The sequence below is a fragment of the Microcaecilia unicolor genome, chromosome 12 (genome assembly GCF_901765095.1).
Source record: "Microcaecilia unicolor chromosome 12, aMicUni1.1, whole genome shotgun sequence".
NCBI lineage: Eukaryota > Metazoa > Chordata > Amphibia > Gymnophiona > Siphonopidae > Microcaecilia > Microcaecilia unicolor.
In genome coordinates this window covers 61,587,017-61,604,512 of record NC_044042.1, presented here as the reverse complement: position 1 = coordinate 61,604,512, position 17,496 = coordinate 61,587,017, and the positions used below count along the sequence as shown (strand labels likewise).

General features: G+C 41.4%; 1 protein-coding gene across 1 annotated transcript in view; it reads right to left on the bottom strand.

Moving 5' to 3' along the window:
- KIRREL3 (kirre like nephrin family adhesion molecule 3) overlaps nucleotides 1-17,496 on the bottom strand; it is a 1,393,929-nt gene that overhangs the window by 52,191 nt on the left and 1,324,242 nt on the right. The window contains exons 12-13 of the mRNA XM_030221488.1: nucleotides 7,912-8,110; nucleotides 4,806-4,841 (exon numbers count right to left, since the gene is read on the bottom strand). Coding sequence (XP_030077348.1) covers nucleotides 4,806-4,841; nucleotides 7,912-8,110 — 235 coding nt within the window. The remainder of the gene's footprint in view (nucleotides 1-4,805; nucleotides 4,842-7,911; nucleotides 8,111-17,496) is intronic.

Sequence of the window (17,496 nt, the reverse complement as noted above, 5' to 3'; positions counted from 1 at the left end):
CATTCTCTCATGGATGACTCAGCCCATGCCCCACATGTTGTACTTATTAAGTCCCCTTATTTTGTTAACTGCATAGAAAAATTGCCAGTATTGGCAAACCAAAATGAGAAATATATTCTATTCACAATCAGGGTCTGCTTCAAGTAGGCCCATATAGTTTTTTTGCACCCACACTGAGTCTGGACGCAATTTTAGTTGTACTCTTTCTCATACTTCATTTGTTGCTGTGCTGTCTGCCGTCATACATCTGTATGTTACAATATCATCCTTTCTTGCACCTCAGGTCTTTCATGCATACTTCTCCTCATCCTCATTCTCTCTCATCATTTGTATTTCCATGTAGCTCTTTGAAAGCCTACGAGGCCTTCATCACAGGCCACAAAGTGGAAACTTCCAGTTCTGGTAGTGACTGGTGAGAGTAAAGTATTTAGTAAGTAATGTATTGGCTGACCTCACAAGGTGGGTTCCTATTCATGAAATCTAAACAGGGTTCTCCCCAAAATGAGGGAAAAAAGGACAGGCCACAAGAACGTAAGAATAGCCATATTGGGTCAGACCAATGGTCCATCTAGTCCAGTATCCTGTATCCAGCAGTGGCCAATCCAGGTCACAAGTACCTTGTAGAAACCAAGTTAGTAGCAACATTTCATGCTACCAATCCTAGAGTAAGGTCCATATGGACATTTCCTCCAGGAACTTGTCCAAACCTTTTTTTAAACCCAGATGCTCTAACCACTGTTACCACATCCTCCAGCAAAGAGTTCCAGAGCTTAAGTATTCTTTGAGTGGAAAAAATATTTCCTCCTATTTGTTTTAAAAGTATTTCCATTGAGCATCCACCATCCACTGGTCTTTGTACTTTTTGAATAAGTGAAAAATCGATTCACCTCCACCCGCTCCATACCACTTAGGATTTTGTAGGCCAATTTTGTAGGGAGTGGAGGAGTGGCCTAGTGGTTAGGGTGGTGGACTTTGGTCCTGGGGAAATGAGGAACTGAGTTCAATTCCCACTTCAGGCACAGGCAGCTCCTTGTGACTCTGGGCAAGTCACTTAACCCTCCATTGCCCCATGTAAGCTGCATTGAGCCTGCCATGAGTGGGAAAGCGCAGGGTACAAATGTAACAAAAATAAAATAGATACTATTGAAGATTCTACATGGAATGTTGCTACTATTGGAGATTCTACATGGAACACTAGCAACATTCCATTTAGAAGGCTGCGCAGGCTTCTGTTTCTGTGAGTCTGACGTCCTGCATGTACGGATGTCAGACTCACAGAAGTAGAAGCCTGCGCGGCCACATTGGTGATCTGCAAGGGCCGACTTCTACATGGAATGTTGCTAGTGGAATAGCAACATTCCATGTAGAATTTCCAATAGTAGCAAAAAGAGTGGCCTAGTGGTTAGGGTGGTGGACTTTGGTTCTGAGGAACTGAGTTTGATTCCCACTTCAAGCACAGGCAGCTCCTTGGGCAAGTCACCTAACCCTCCATTGCCCCATGTAAGCTGCATTGAGCCTGCCATGAGTGGGAAAGTGCAGGGTACAAATGTAATAAAAATAAATTCTATTTTAACTCAGCAACTAACATGATATTGCTTGGTTGTGGTTACACCTGCAACTCCCTATCTGTCATTAGTATGGAGAGATGGCTGAAACTTCCATTCTCTTTCTCCCTCATGGACTGTGAGCTCTCTGTAGCATTCCCAGACATGACCTACCTAGGGAGCAGAGGACCTGGTCCTGGAATCAAACCCAGTCTTCCACTTAGCTGTATGGACAATTTTCAAGGGTTTTTGCACAGGTAAATAGCATAAACTGGCTGCCTGAAAATTGTCCTCCTTCAATATGGCTAAACCAGGGCTTCTCAACCCAGTCCTCATATCCACAATGATTATTTATGAGATAAAATTGCAGGTACTACCTCCATTGTATGCTAATATATCTCATGAATAGTCAATGTGGGTATTCTGAAAACTTCTAAACAAAACAAAACAATCCCTCTAGTGTAGATGGCAAAGTACTTTTTTTCAAAACTATAGTTCTGTGAAGTGTAATAGAACCTTAATAAGAAAAAGGGAAAGAGCCTCTGAACCCAACCCAGCCTCCAACCCAGATCAATGTTTTCAAAAACAAAGGTTGAGGAAAATCAATGGGTTATTACTCGTCATTGGCATAAAACCCCCCTTAATTCTTTGGTTCAAAATGCTAAACGTCACAGAACTGATTGTTGATGGATCCATAAAAAGAAGTAAAAGGGCTACTTAACTTAAACTTCAAAGTGCAGGTGAGCAAAAACGTGTAAATGGTCGGTCAATCACACTGACTATGGCCAGAGTTTCGCTGCTGGTAGCTGTCTCAAGGCGTGTGTGACCAGTAACTTTAAACACGTCCAATCTTCCTGCTATGGGATCCCCATTAAGGTTCTATTGCACTTGGCAGAACTATGGTTTTGTAAAATTATTTTGCCATCTACACTAGAAAGATTGCTTTGTTTAAAGTATCAGGACTCTCTATTCCTTGTTGTGATCATAGGAGCCAACTTTTCAAAATTATTGGGGGTGCTAAGCCCAATGGAAATAATCCCTCCCTGGACACATACAAGGAATTTTTCCAATATTGGGGGTGCTCAAGCACCCACAGCACCCACAGAGTCGGCTCCAATGGTTGTGATTGATATATTCTGAAAACTTTGACAGGCTAGGTGTGTCCTGAGGACTGGGCTAAGAACAGCTGGGCATTCCAGAATGCAGGGACATAAAAGGCAACCATGGACTGCATTTTTTTCAACTCTTCAGGAATTATCTTTCATGATAAAGTACCCAGTGTTGTACAGTAACTAAGAAAATGTAACTAGTTACTGTACTTAAGTAAAAGCTTTGCTACTTTTACTTATAAAGAAGTACAGGATAACATTTGTTACTTTTACTTTTATTGATGTAATGATTTTGCCCATTTTTACAACTTTTATTCAGTTACATCAGATGCTTGCAGTTAAAAGTTAAAAATGAAAAACAGAAGGGCGATGTAAATGACGATTCCTCAGTAAACCAAATGAAACAGCAAAACTGGAAACAAGATTTTGCTATTGCAAACCTTGTCATGCAAACAGTGAATCATCTCAGCTTAAATTTTGCTGTTCAGTGAGTAAAACCTATAAGAACAGTGGAGTTTTGCCTGTGTTTGTTGAGCTGGTTACTAGTCTCCAGCCAAACAGAACAGTGATGAGTTGGATTACTTTAATGTGGAGATGAAACAGAAGCTAGTAGCAATTCTTGGTGATCAGACATATATCTCTATCACTAAAGACTGTTGGTCATCCCCCATGTGAAATTTTACAATGGGGTAACTGTACACTGGATTGGCATTGTTTTTAGGGAGGAAGTCTGCTTGTCTGGCCTTAAGACTGAAGGGTTCCCACACATTTGACGTTCTTGCATCAATTCAAAAAAATATTCCAATAGAATAGAACAACAACAGACAATGATTACAACTTTGTGAAAGCCTTCTTTGTAATTGGACAGCATGACGATGACAATGAAGAGAAAGATGAAGATACAAGTGATGAATTAGACAGCACTACTTCTAATGCTGATGATAATGTCAAATGATGATAAAGTATTCTTTGCTATATAGAGGTCAAGTGTTTCAGAGATTCCCTTGATCAATACCTGCAGACCCAGTCAGAAGACATCTGTAATGTTGCAACCTGGCCTGATTTGAAGGAACTTTTTTTTTATCAGACTGAACAATCCACTTTCTGCTACTGCTGTTGTTGAAACTTTTTTAGCTGTGCTGGATTAATGACATAAGCACACTCTCATAAGTGACAGTCATTTTCAAAAATTCAGTTTTACTAAAAGCAAAGTGGATTGAATTGTTGAGTTGTTGGGATAAAAAAACAATAGTTGCATTCATTGTAGTTGTGGTACTTTTATGCTTTACTCAAAAAGTATTATATTAAGTATTATATTAGGTAATAACTTTTTAACTTTTACTTAAGCAGTTTTTTAATGTGTTCTTCACTGTACTTTTTACTTTTACTTAAGTATTAAAATATACACTTATTTTTACTTAAGTACTTTGACCAACACTGAAAGTACCCATACAAAAACCAGGTGCAAATGTTCATGGGTATGCTTTCAATGCAGAAGTATGTGTGTGATATTTGTATGTTAGATTTTTGAATAAATCTAACAGATACAAGAGTGGAGATGAGAAGCAGGCAAGCTGAAGAATTGAGCCAGACTGCTGCTCTTTTAGTCGTAATGGCTGGACTACTACAGACAGCTGTGCAATGGGAATCTTCCAATATTTTTCTCTAGACTGGTTCCTGATTCACCTTATCGGTGGCCCAACCATTGGACAATATGTTCTAGCCTTAGTGGGGATATTTTTAACAAATGTTCACAAGGTATGCATAACATTTGTAGTAGTAAGCTAGGGGACCTTTGGTTATAACATCTGTAAGGCAACAGGTATGTGAGCAGTGTTTGTAGAACACAAGAGAAAATTTTCCAAAATACCGGTGACCATGGCAGAGAGGATGGGGGTGAGGACTTGCCCTCCACCTGCTGGGGAACTCTTAAAGAGAGCCCCACCCCACACTTAAGCCTCTGGCTGCATGCTGTGTAGAAGCTGGCACAAGGGGATCTCCTCCTGAGGGCTGCAATAAAGAGAGAGAGAGACAACAAAAACCAAGGCGAATGGGCAGGAAAAGCGCCACTCGCTATGCTTGGATGGAACAGCTGGGGGAGGGGGTTGGGGCAGGTACATCTCATATTCACCTTTGGTTCAGGATTCCATACCTGGTTCCATACCACCTCCTGCTCTCATTTTCGTACCTGTTTGAAAATAAAGCAAGTTGTCTACAGCTTTGCTGAGCCCAACGGGTGCACTTCAGAATTTCTGACAGAGCAAAAACTGTAGTGCATTAAAAAAAAAAGAAGAAGAAAAAAATAAAACAAAGAAAGATTGTCCAGGGTAGAATCTCTATTTTTTGGGGGTGGGGTGGGTGGGTGGAGAAAAGCTGCATATGATGACTGTAGTTGTTTATAACAGAATTTGATTTCTAGACCCTAAGTCCAGCGGATTTTCATGTACTTTATCCATGGAAATATGAGACAGCGTATTTAATTTTACTGACAAGAATTTGCATCTATAGCTCATTTAACGGGACATTATAGAAATAATAGATTATATGTCAAATAGCTCCAAGATTAGTCTACTGGGATTTAACATAAACCATCCTACATAGAAAGGCCAACAGAGAGTAATTCTACTGTCCATGTAGAAATGCCCATTAGGGGCAATGTTCTGCTATGATATAGAATGCTATTATATCATGGAGCTGCCCAAGAGGGATGTATTGTTCCATGCACCTGCTTTCTTTTGCCCCATACTGATTGCTTTTGAGACCACCTTCTGGAATTGACCCCAGATGACTTACAGAAATGCCCAAAGGATTACCCCTCAGGGCCACTGGAAGTGCTCTTTCCTGTACTACAATGATGCTTATCAGGATGGGCCTCTTTACAGAGATAGACAAATAGCTTTTCTCTGTTGTATTACAATACCTATCAGTGTAGGTTTTACACAGAAATGCCCACACAGATTGCTTTGCTGCTGCACCTCTGGAAATTTTTGTCTGTTCCCCCAAATGCTGCTGGACTTGATGTCACCCACTGCTTTCTGTGGCCACTTGGAGGTGCATGCAAGACTTCTCTCTGCTGCTCATTGCAAACTTCTTGTTATATGGTCCCTTCACCATCCCTGAGAGAAGTCTCCCATGACTGCCCAGTGTAATTGCCAAGGCTAGAGCAGTCAATGACCCTGTTTGCACTGGAACAAGCCCAAAGCTAACTTAGAAGGAGTTTACTGAACTTTGATACAGCCTCAGTGGCAGCTGTGTATATAATTCAGCACTTAACAAGAACAGTCCACCTGCTGTGCCCTAGCATCTAATGAAAATCAAACAGGGCCTGGAGCTCTTCCAGCAGGTTAACATTCTTTATAAATGTATTTTCATTGTTGCTTAATGGAGTCTTCCAGTTCTGAATACAATTCAAAGCAATGAGATGAGAAACACTATTTATGGAGTAAAAGATGTCAAAGTTCGGTTCCCTTGGTCGGGTAGGATGGAGGAAGTTTAGGTTCAGAGAAAGGCATGGTACTCAGAATGCAGCTTCACCTGCCCCTTTCCTTCTGTCCTCCTCCTCACCATGGTCCTGCCAGAGCACTGCCCATCATATTTCATTATGTGCCCTGGTACAGTTCAGCAGTTTTTGAAATGGAAAGGCTTAATGTGGGACAGGATGGGAGAGATTTTGCTGCAGTAAAAGAAACATTCAAACTGTAGACCAACCTGATTGTTACTTGCAGTGGAAGAAAGGTATTTTCTGATAGAAGTACTAATTTTTTCCCCACAGACATACAGTAGAAAGAAAACATGGGGCCCTTTTTCAGCAAATAATGGTGCACTGTGGGGCGGGCTGAGGTGTCCCGCAGTAATTTTGCCATAAGCGCATAATAAAATGTATTTTTTGATGCAGGGGCGTGTCTGGGAGCAGACAGTGGGCGTGTTCCATGCTAATCGGTTAGTGCAGCTCCATCGCCGCATGCTAACAATTAGCGCTTGCTTAGCATGTGAGTCATTACTGTCTACATAATGGGTGTTAGTGAGGGCTCATTTGTTAATCTGTTTTAACGGCTATGCACTAATGGCAGAATTAGCACATGGTCATTAATACAAGAAATAGGAAATGCCACCATTTTACCCCAGCAGTCAAAATAGCCTTAGCATGCAGGAATGACCTGCGTAAGGGTGAACTAAGGCCACTTTTTACCAATTCTCTGAGGGAAAATATTTCCTCTTTTGTGTACAACTATTTCCGTCTTTCCATTATCTTTCTCTTAAAAATGCAGCAGTTCCTTAAAGTGGTGAACAGATTTAATTGTTTTGAAAATAATTATGTATGTTTTATTTTCACCTACTGAGCAGGATAGAAATGATTTTTAAATAAAGAAAGAAATTAAAAATATTAGGGTAAATATTCAGCAGGTGGCAGTCTGTGGTTTTTTTGGCTGCCACTGGCATTATTCCTAGATATTCAAGGCCAGGTCATATCCAGGCAGCCGCACTGAAAATCCAAGCATACATGGCCGGCTAACACTTATGCAGTAAAGTGTAATATTCAACGCTTAATCGCATAAAAATAAGACTACGTTTTATGTGGTTCTATTTATGCGATTACCTTATGCAATTAAGCACTGAATATCAGCACTTTACCGCATCAGTGCTGACTCCACCCCCAGACTGCCCACAAATAAGCTGGTTTCAGCTTAGGTGCTAAATGTGGATAGTCAGAGGCACTAACCAGTTAAGTACTGCTGATTAGCTGCGGTTAACACAGGACAAGCAATTTAAACAGCCAGGAACCTCTCTGGGCCATTTAAATCGCTTTTAATATTGACCCTATTGCCTTCTAATTTACCACTGATGAGCTTGAAGATGATTCCTGATTTAAACTAAAATATTTGTCTCCCAATAGCTTGCTTCCTACCTTTCCTCAAACCATCTACATCAGTGGGTCACAGTGTATCTTTATTTATTTATTAGGATTTATTTACCGCCTTTTTGAAGGAATTCACATTAATCACTGCTTTTAATCATAAAGCCAAGACTATGACAACCATATGAGGAGTTGTTCCTCTCCTGATTCCCTGGGGTATGCCACATATCTCTTTCATCTTCATTCCTCTCCACTTCTGGCCCTCACCAACCCAGGATGCAAAAGTCAGATGGATTTCCCATTATGCCTTGTAAGAGATGACCATAACCTTGGAAGACTACTGAGATAGTTCTGTTTGTCCCTTTCTAAGGATTCTTTATTCCAGCAGTGCTCAGGGCCCCACCTTGCTCTTTGAGCCGGATGATCTCAGTGTCTGATCCAAAGCTGTTCCAAGCAGTGCAGTTGTAGATGGTTTGGAAATCAGCTCTCACGATGTTGCTGATGGTAAGGGTGGAAATCACACCTTCCTCTGTGCTGACAGTTTCCACTGTGTAACGTCCAGAGGTCCCTGACTCCAGTACATTCTCTTTCCAAGACCAGGCCTATAGAACAAAGAAAAGGACAAATACCAGACTAGTCTTTAAATGGTGCAAGGCTTGGCTTTGTCAAGCTAAGCTATTGTTTATTATTAAGACTTATTTACCACTCAACATTACTTATGCACTGAGCAGTGAACAAAAATCAGCATTAAAATAAAAACAAAATAGATATATAATAAAATCAAATAAATCAACACATATAAAGTAAATTTCATTAGAAACAAAAAAAATTAAACATCTCAGAACCAAACTATATACTATTACTCAGCTCAGCCCTAAGTTTTATCCACGTGGAGGACCAAGCTTCTAACAATGTGCCTGAAATAAGCTTGAAGTAAGAACATTTACTTTAAAACTGGTCCGTAACTCATTAGGGAGAGAGTTTTTCTTTTTCTCTCTCTCTCTTTTTTTTTTTTTTTTTTGACTTGGCAGTGGCTCCTGTTCTTCTCAACTTCTAGCTCAGTTGGAACCAGGTCTGGGATTTGTAACTTTCTGGGAATTTTCTTCCTATGTTATCTTTCCCCCAACCTACCTACTGTAGTTATTATGACAATTTTTGGCCCTGCAGTCATGGGCTCTGAATCTAGCCACTTGGTTTTACCTTTGAATTATCACCATGATTTCCTCTGTCTCCAGGGACTGTGAATGTTGCCTGTACAGCATCTCCAGCCAAGGCCAAACAAGGGAATATAAGACCCAACTCAACAATTCAGGGATCACACTGAAGACCTTCTGTGTAACAGTACACAGCACAGCCACAGAACCATTTCTTTTTTTTTTTTTAAATAAGAATCATATAACAAAAAGGATGTCTTAATTTCATCCATGCAGGGATGTTGCCAGACACCCAATTTTGGGTGAGCCTGAGCCCAAGTGTGTGAGCATGAGAACCCCACCCTGCCCGGTATCTCTCTCCTCCCCTCCTCTCCAGGCAGGGCCGCTGAGAGACTGAGCTGGGCCCGGGAGAAGGCTGCGGCCCCTCCAGGATCACCGCGCCCCCCCCCCCCCAAGATCACCGCCGCCCCGCCAAGGATTGCCCCCCACCCCTCAATCGTTACTGCTGCCATCTCCCTCTCCTGTTCCCAGGCTGCTGGCGACGCAGTTCCCAGTCTCCACCTACCTACCCTCTGCTCCCTTCTGCCTGCAATCCGACCCCCCTTATTTAAATAACAATTAAAAAAATCTCTAAACCAGTAGCACAGCACCTTCTGTGCGAAAGTGGCAGATCGCATCAGGCGGGCCTTCCCTCAGTGTGTCCTGCCCTCACCGAAATAGGAAGTTACATCAGAGGAGGGCGGGACACAGAGAGGGAAGGCCCGCCCGAGGCGATCTGCCGCTTTCTCAGGAAAGACGCTGCGCTGCTGTAGAGATTTTTTTAAAATGCAGGGGTCAGATGACAGACAGAAGGGAGCTGAGGGTAGGCAGGTAGAGACGTGACTGCGGTGCCAGTGGCCTGGGAGCAGGAGAGGGCGAGAGACTCCGGTGCTGGGCCCTTCTTGGTGGCCCAGGCCTGGGGAAGTTTGCCCCATCTGCCCCCCTCTCTCAGCAGCCCTGCCTCCAGGGAATTTGGGGTCTCTTAACTGCACTACTTCAACCCCCTGGTACCTTTTATGTCCTTTAGGTATTTGCTGGCAGCGAGCAGCGACCTTGTACTTGTTGCTCATGCTGGCCCAGAGCCTTCACTCTGATGTAACAGGAAGTTGTGTCAGAGGGAAGGCTGAGGGGTGTGAGTCACTGCTTGCTGCCAGCAAAGACCTGAAGGATTTAAAAGGTACCAGGGGGTTGGGAGAGTGGGGTAAAGAGACCCCCCAATTGCCTGGGAGGAGGGGAGGGAGAGATGCTGGGAGTCTTCAGCTGGTGGGGCTTGAATCTATTTGAAATCTGTCTGAAAAGATCCAGACTTAGAACTGATTATGTGTGTCTATCTTACTCTGGATATTTAGTGGAATATATTTTATTGGGCGATTCCCTGGTCTACACCTAGCTAAGAAATGGAGATGACTTCCTTATACTACAGTGATTGCCCCAAGCTAGTTGCCTGAGTTTTTGAGGGGAATTTATATTGGATTTGACTAAAATAAATATATCAATCTTCTCCAAAATCCCTGGATAGAGCTGGCATGCCTGGGAAAGAAGAAATTTCATACATGGTCTAGGAGAGATTGATCCAATAGCTTGTCTAGGATATTTAGAGAGTTTCATACCCCTATGTTAACTTGACCATTATGGGTGTGGTAGAACTAAAGCAAAATGACTGGGTCAGGGATGAGATCAATCAAGTTCACAATTATTACACATTTTTCCAGGGAGCATTCTATGGTACAAACATACAAGCCAAATCTCAGCAATGGAAGATTTAAAATACAGTGCTGGCATTATACCCAGTTGGAAGGCCTAAGAGCCACCCCATCACTTCTTGTTTGCTATGAGGAAGCAATGTTGAAAGCCAAACCCTGCTGTGGAAGACTGATAACAGTGAATAAACTGTTATCAGTGTGCTTAACCCTAGAACGCATGACGTTAAAAATATACATATTAACGTCATGGGGGCCTTTTAGGCCCCCATGCACATAATGTAGAAAAACACACTTAAATAACTTTCACAAGTTTATTTCAAAATTGCTCAATAAAATATGAATAGTGGACAACATTTTAATTATAATTTTTCACAGAAAACACCAAAAAATCTTTTTTTTCCCAAATTTCACGCAAAGATATGAAAACACACAAAAATGCATAGAAATCTATAGCAAACTAGCTGCAGCTACATTTTTATTCTAACTTTCTTTTCTATTATATTAGTCTTCCAAACAATTCTGACATGTTATTTTTTCAGAAGAGTGTTCTTTGCAAACAGTTTCCTTACAAGTGGAACAATATCGCTCAGTTTTCCTCTCTATGTTTCTTGGACACATGAAACAACGCTTTCGTTTTCTTTCTCCTGGCTCTGGAGTAATCTGAAACTGTACGCCACACCGTTTCATTGCTTCTTTAGTTTTCTTTGGCAAGCATTTCAAGTCGCTTCGCTCTATCATGTGAGGTATTACAAGTTCATGACAAAGGTCCTTCAAGAATAAGCGTCTCCTGTCCTTCTTCTGTGCATGAAATTCAGGATGAGTTTCTGTATAAATAATGAATGAATTTAGGGCTGCTACATCAAGCATATTTGAAAATAGTACTACAGGCCATCGTTTTTTTGCCTCTTACACGAATATTCTCCCACCATCTCATCCATTTTATCTACACCTCCTTTTGTTGCATTGTAATGCAGGATGATTTCTGGTTTCAATTTTTGGTTATTGCTGTCAACACTGCAATCGTGATGCATGGTACTGAGTAAAATTACAGATTTCTCCTTCTTTGCCTTGTAAGATACCAAAGTCGCTTTGTTATTGAATCCAAAGACACTCTCATAAAGTGCTCGCTGACGATTGTGTTTGAGTGCTGCTGGAATTTCTCGTCTGTTTTGCTTTATAGTACCAACAAGTGTAATAGCTTTTGCAAGCAGAAAATTGCCTAGTTCAACATTGGTGAAATAATTGTCCATGGTGATGTTTCTACCTGAACAGCAAGAGTTTTGACTATTTCAGACCCCAGATCCTTCTGTACTGGTGCACCAACCTCTTTGCCACAGTAGATTACGCCATTTATGCCATAATAATTTGCAGAATCACACATCCAGAAGATTTTTATACCGTACTTGGCTGGCTTGCTGGGCATGTATTGTATGAATTTGCAGCGTCCTCTGAACGGTACAAGTTGCTCATCTACAGTAACATTAGTACTAGGATTGTAAAGTTTTGTGCAATTTTTGATAAATATGTTCCAGATATAACTGATAGGGGCTAATTTGTCTGTTTCAAACCTCGCTGCACGAGTTTGCTTATCATCAAAGCGAATGATCCTTCTAATTTCCTCATATCTGCCCACTGACATTGTCGCCTTATAGTGTGGATCAGAAAGTGGGTCCAGAAATAATTCTCGTATTGGGACATCATACGATTTTTGACTCCCTGCCAGCAGGAAAAGTCCAATATATGCATAAAGTTCCTCTTTTGAGATATTTTTCCAGGACTTATTTTTTGCTGAAGCGATACGTCTTCCTTCTAGGTTTGAACATAATAGGACCTCTTCTGCAATATTGTCAGAAAAATAAGTACAGAATACATCTTTAGGGGTAAAGTAACTGGGACTTCCCACAGCTCCTTGAGCCTGTCTCACAATATTGTGTATTGGAGTACGTCCGACTAATGTAGGATTACTGTCCCAAAAAACATTCGTTTGGATGTTCTACTTATCACTTCTTGAGGATCCACTAGATTCACTTCTTCATCATCAGAAGAATCACTGGATGAGGATGTTTGATTAGCTGGTGGCAGATATTCTTCATCAGACAAAGATAGTTCACTTTCATCATCGCTTTGAAACATAATCGCTTCAATCTCTTGGTCAGTCAGACACTTGGAGGAAGACTGTGCCATTGCTGACTAGATGTTAGAAATGAAACAGATTTCCTCTCAACAGCTTATCTTATCACAGGTCCTTCAGCAATTAGCTCACAGTGTATACTGTCCTCAGTGTTCAGAGGACCTGAGGTGATGTCATGGCCTTATCACTCCCTCCAAAAATCACATGACATCCTCACATGTTATTATCCACACCCTGGCCCCCCACCAGCATTACTGAGTACAAATAAAGTAACTTGAGACACAAACACTTCTGAGAACATGATAAAAACAGCGGGGGCCTAAAAGGCCCCCAATTCGTACAGATGTAGTTTTCACCAAACAAGCATTGTTACACCATAAATGCCTATGAAAAAAATTATATGAACAACTGGATATTATCAACATGACATACTTGAGTAATACCTTGAGTTTCAAATTCTAACTAAAGTAATTTTGCAGATAATAGCAAAAATGTAAGCATGGGGGCCTAAAAGGCCCCCAATATGCGTTCTAGGGTTAAATATTCTTTTTTTTTTTTGTTCTGCTGCAAAAATTAGTAGGAGAGCTCTTGCTGTCAAAGGACATTTCAATGTTGTCTTTGTGAGTTTTTCTGTTTTGCAGGTACTGGGAGGAACCAGCCCAGGGCAGAAGATACTGTATGCCTGTGATTAATAGCTGAGAGAATGAATATTTGGGTGTTTAATTTGGGAGGGGATCCCTGAAACAGATGTCCTACCATATTTCAAGCAAGCAAGAAGGCCTAATGACTTCAACAATCACCTTCAATAATAGGTCCATGGCAATATCTTGATTTATATAAAAATACTGCTGAGAATCTTTGTTTACGTGGTAACATAGTAAATGATGGCAGATAAAGACCTGACCGGTCCATTCAGTCTGCCCAACAAGATAAATTCATTATACATGATATGTGATACTTTATATGTATACCTGAGTTTGATTTGTCCTTGCCATTCTCAGGGCACAGACCGTAGAAGTCTGCCCAGCACTGTTCAAGTTATGAAGCTAACGTCGAAGCACCTTAAAATTTACACTCCATCTATACCTATTCGGTCATAATCAGGGCATAGACTGTAGAAGTCTGCCCAGCACTGGTTTGCTTCCCAATTACCGTCATTGCCACCCAATCTCCGCTAAAATTCTTTGGATCCATTCCTTCTAAACAGGATTCCTTTGTGTTTATCCCACGCACGTTTGAATTGCATTATCGTTTTCATCTCCACCACCTCCCATGGGAGGGCAGTCCCTAAATCTACCACTATTTCCATGAAAAAATACTTCTTGCCCCCCTTCAACCTCATGTCCTCTAGTTCTACCGCCTTCCCATCTCCAGAAAAGGTTTGTTTGCGGATTAATACCTTTCAAATATTTGAACGTCTGTATCATATCACCCTTGTTTCTCCTTTCTTCCAGGGTATACATGTTCAGGTCAGCAAGTCTCTCCTCATACATCTTGTAACGCAAATCTCATACCACTTTTGTATTTTTTCTTTGCATCGCTTCCAGTCTTTTTACATCTTTAGCAAGATACGGCCTCCAAAACTGAACACAATACTCCAAATGGGTCCTCACCAATGACTTGTAGAGGGACATCAACACCTCCTTTCTTCTGCTGGTTATAACCCTCTCTGTGCAGCCTAGCTTCCTTCTGGCCATGGCCATCACCTTGTCACCTTGTTTCTTCACCTTCATATCCTCTGACACTAACACCTCAAGGTCTCTCTCCTCAGTTGATCTTACTAATCTCTCCCCTCCTGTTTGGTATCTCTCTTTTGGGTTTCTGCACCCCAAGTGCCTCACTCTGCACTTCTTAGCATTAAACGTTAACTGCTAGACCCATTCTTCTAACGTTTGGGGATCCCTTCTCATTGTTTCTACTCCCTCCAGGGTATCCACTCTATTGGATATCTTCGTGTCATCGGCAAAAAGGAAAACCTTTCCTTCCAACCCTTCAGCATTATATCTCACAAATATATTAAACAGAATAGGCCCCAGCACTGACCCCTGAGGAACTCCATTGCTCAAATTCCTTTCGTCTGAGCAGATTCCATTTACCATCACCCTCTGCCACCTGTTGGTCAACCAGTTTCCTATCCAGTTCACCACTTTTGGTCCTAAGTTCAGCCCTTTCAGCTTATTCACAAGTCTTCAGTGGGGGACTGTATCAAAGGCTTTGCTGAAATCCAAGTAGATTACATCTAGCACACGTTCTTCATCCAGTTCTTTGGTCACCCAGTCAAAGAAGCCAATAAGATTTGTTTGGCAGGATTTTCCTTTGGTAAAGCCATGTTGCCTCGGATCCTGTAACCTGTTGGCTTCTAGAAAGTTAACTATCCTTTCTTTCAGCAGTGACTCCATTATTTTTTCCACCACCGACGTGAGACTTACCGGTCTGTAGTTTCCCACTTTTCCCCTGTCTCCACTTTTGTGAAGAGGGACTACATTCACTCGTCTCCAATCTCGCAGAACCTCTCCCATGTATAAGGCCACTAAACTGGTTTTAACAATTGGTGGATAGCGGGTATACCGGGCGATATAACTGGCTATCTGCTAGAAGCTAACCAAGGATATTCAGCGGGGTATGGACGGTTATCTCCCACTGAATAGCGGCGGATAGTTGGTTAAGCACTATTTAACCAGTAAGCCGCTGTTCTGGACAGTTAAATAGCACTGAATATCAGGGGGGGGGGGAGGGAGTGCATTTACCTTTTTGGACCATTTTCGGGAAAAAACCCCACCATCCAAGTGAAAAATGCACAAAATCAAACTATTAGGATGTAGGAGGAGCCTACTGACTGGCCACAAAGACATCCCAGCAGAGAAGTGGTGCACCCTAGGGAGCACTGCAATGGACTTCACATATAAGCTCCCAGGTACACATCTCATCCTTATCCCCTTATATTTCATGATAAGCCCTCCAAAGACCAAAAGAAATTTACTGTACACAACTACAATAGCCCTTATGGCTGCAGGTGTCATCTATATATGGGTATAATAGGTTTTTGGTGGGTTTTGGGTGGCTGACACTTTCCATCATAAATATAACTCTTAGAGTGGATTATGGGCCTGGGTCCCCTTCTCCACAGGGCATAGCACCGAGCACTAGGCTACTCCAGGGACCTGCTTGCTGCTCTAATAGGCCTAGCTATAACATCTGATGCTGTCATAGAGGCTGGTATGTACTATTTCTTTCATTCTTTGGGGGATGGGAGGGAGTCAATGACTACTGTGGGAGTAAGGGGAGGGGGTCATTCCTTTATTCCTCCAGTTGTCATCTGGTCATTAAGGACACTTTTTTGAGGCTTAGTCGTTATTAAAACAGGTCTAGCACAAAACACAGCTGCTAGACTTAATTTTGGCAAACCACGATTTGAACATGCAGAACCTCTTCGTTTTAACCTACATTGGCTCCCCATTTCAGCTCGTCTCACCTTCAAAATCTGCACGTTAACTCACAAGATCATCTATGGGGAGGCCCCTGCCTACATGGAAGACTTGATTGATCTGCCATCCAGAAATGCTTCCTTGACCGCTCGATCTTACCTCAACTTACGCTTTCCAAGCTATAAATCTGTTCGATATAAATTGCTCCTTTCCTCATCCTTCAGTCCTAAGTTTTGGAACAGTCTATCAAAGTCCTTAAAGGAGATATACGATCATCAAATTTTCAAAAAATCCTTAAAAACATTCTTGTTTGAGAAGGCATATTCCCATTACATCACTCAGTCCACACCTTCTTCCTCTTGACTGAACCTGTTTCAAACAGTTATTTCCCTTCTTGATATGTAACTTTTGTAATTTTCAAAAGCCGCATTGTGTCCGCTTTTGTGGGAAAATATGGGGTATAAATGTACTAAAAAAATATATATATATATCTTAGTTTTAGTTCTGGATGTTTTTGTTGTATTACATTATGGCAGAAAAATGGTCAAGTGTTAGGAACACCCAAATCCCACCCTTAACATGTCCCTGATATGCCCCCATGCAATTGCACTGTAGATGAACAGCATAGAAAAATGTTTAGAAAATGGGTTTTGAAAATAGCGATTTGAACGTTTTGACAAGCAAAATGTCCAAATGCCAATTTATGTCACTTTTTAAACATTTTTTGCTTTCGAAAATGAGCCCCAAAGTGTTTCTAATGTATTTATTCACTCAAATAAACCTTTTTAAAAAATGTACCTTTGACCCTCCTAGAAGTCAGACTCACCTCAGGTAAAGACCAGTACGACTACAGGCAGCAGAATGAAGTAGGGTGAGTTCACATGCTGGGAGGCCAAAGGTCACATCTTAGAAAGCACTGGTGAGGGGGGCGCTGTTGAGCACTATGTGAGAAGGCTGTGTGTTGGAAGAGCTCCCACTGTTGTCAATATAACTCAGGAAAATAAAGACGACAAAATAATTTTTTTTCTTAACCTTTATCTTTACAAACTACCACTGAAGGTGCAATTGATATAAACAGCTTCAAATAAATCAGGAAAACGAAATGGGATCGAGCTCGTGTTTCCGCAAAAGAACAAAGGCCCTTGCTCCAAAGACAACTCAGTAGCCATACTGGAGGAAATCCGCTGCCTCAAAGAACTAATGTGTGAGATGAAAGGCGATGTCACTGAAATATCTCCACTATCAAATCTGAACTGTCAAGATTTAATAACAGAATTGAAGTCCTAGAAAACAAAGCAATGGCTACTGATGAAAATATGAAACCCCTCCAGCATCAATATAAGAAAATTTCAATACTGGAACGTGAACTGGAAGACGGTAGCAATCGAGCACACCGTAACAACATTAGTCTGTTAGGCCTTCCGGAAACAGTAGAAAGGCCAAATATGATCTCCTTTTTGGAAAAATTCATACCCAAAGTTCTTAATTTACAATTTGGCAAAGACTTTGAAATAGAATGTACACATAGAGTACCCA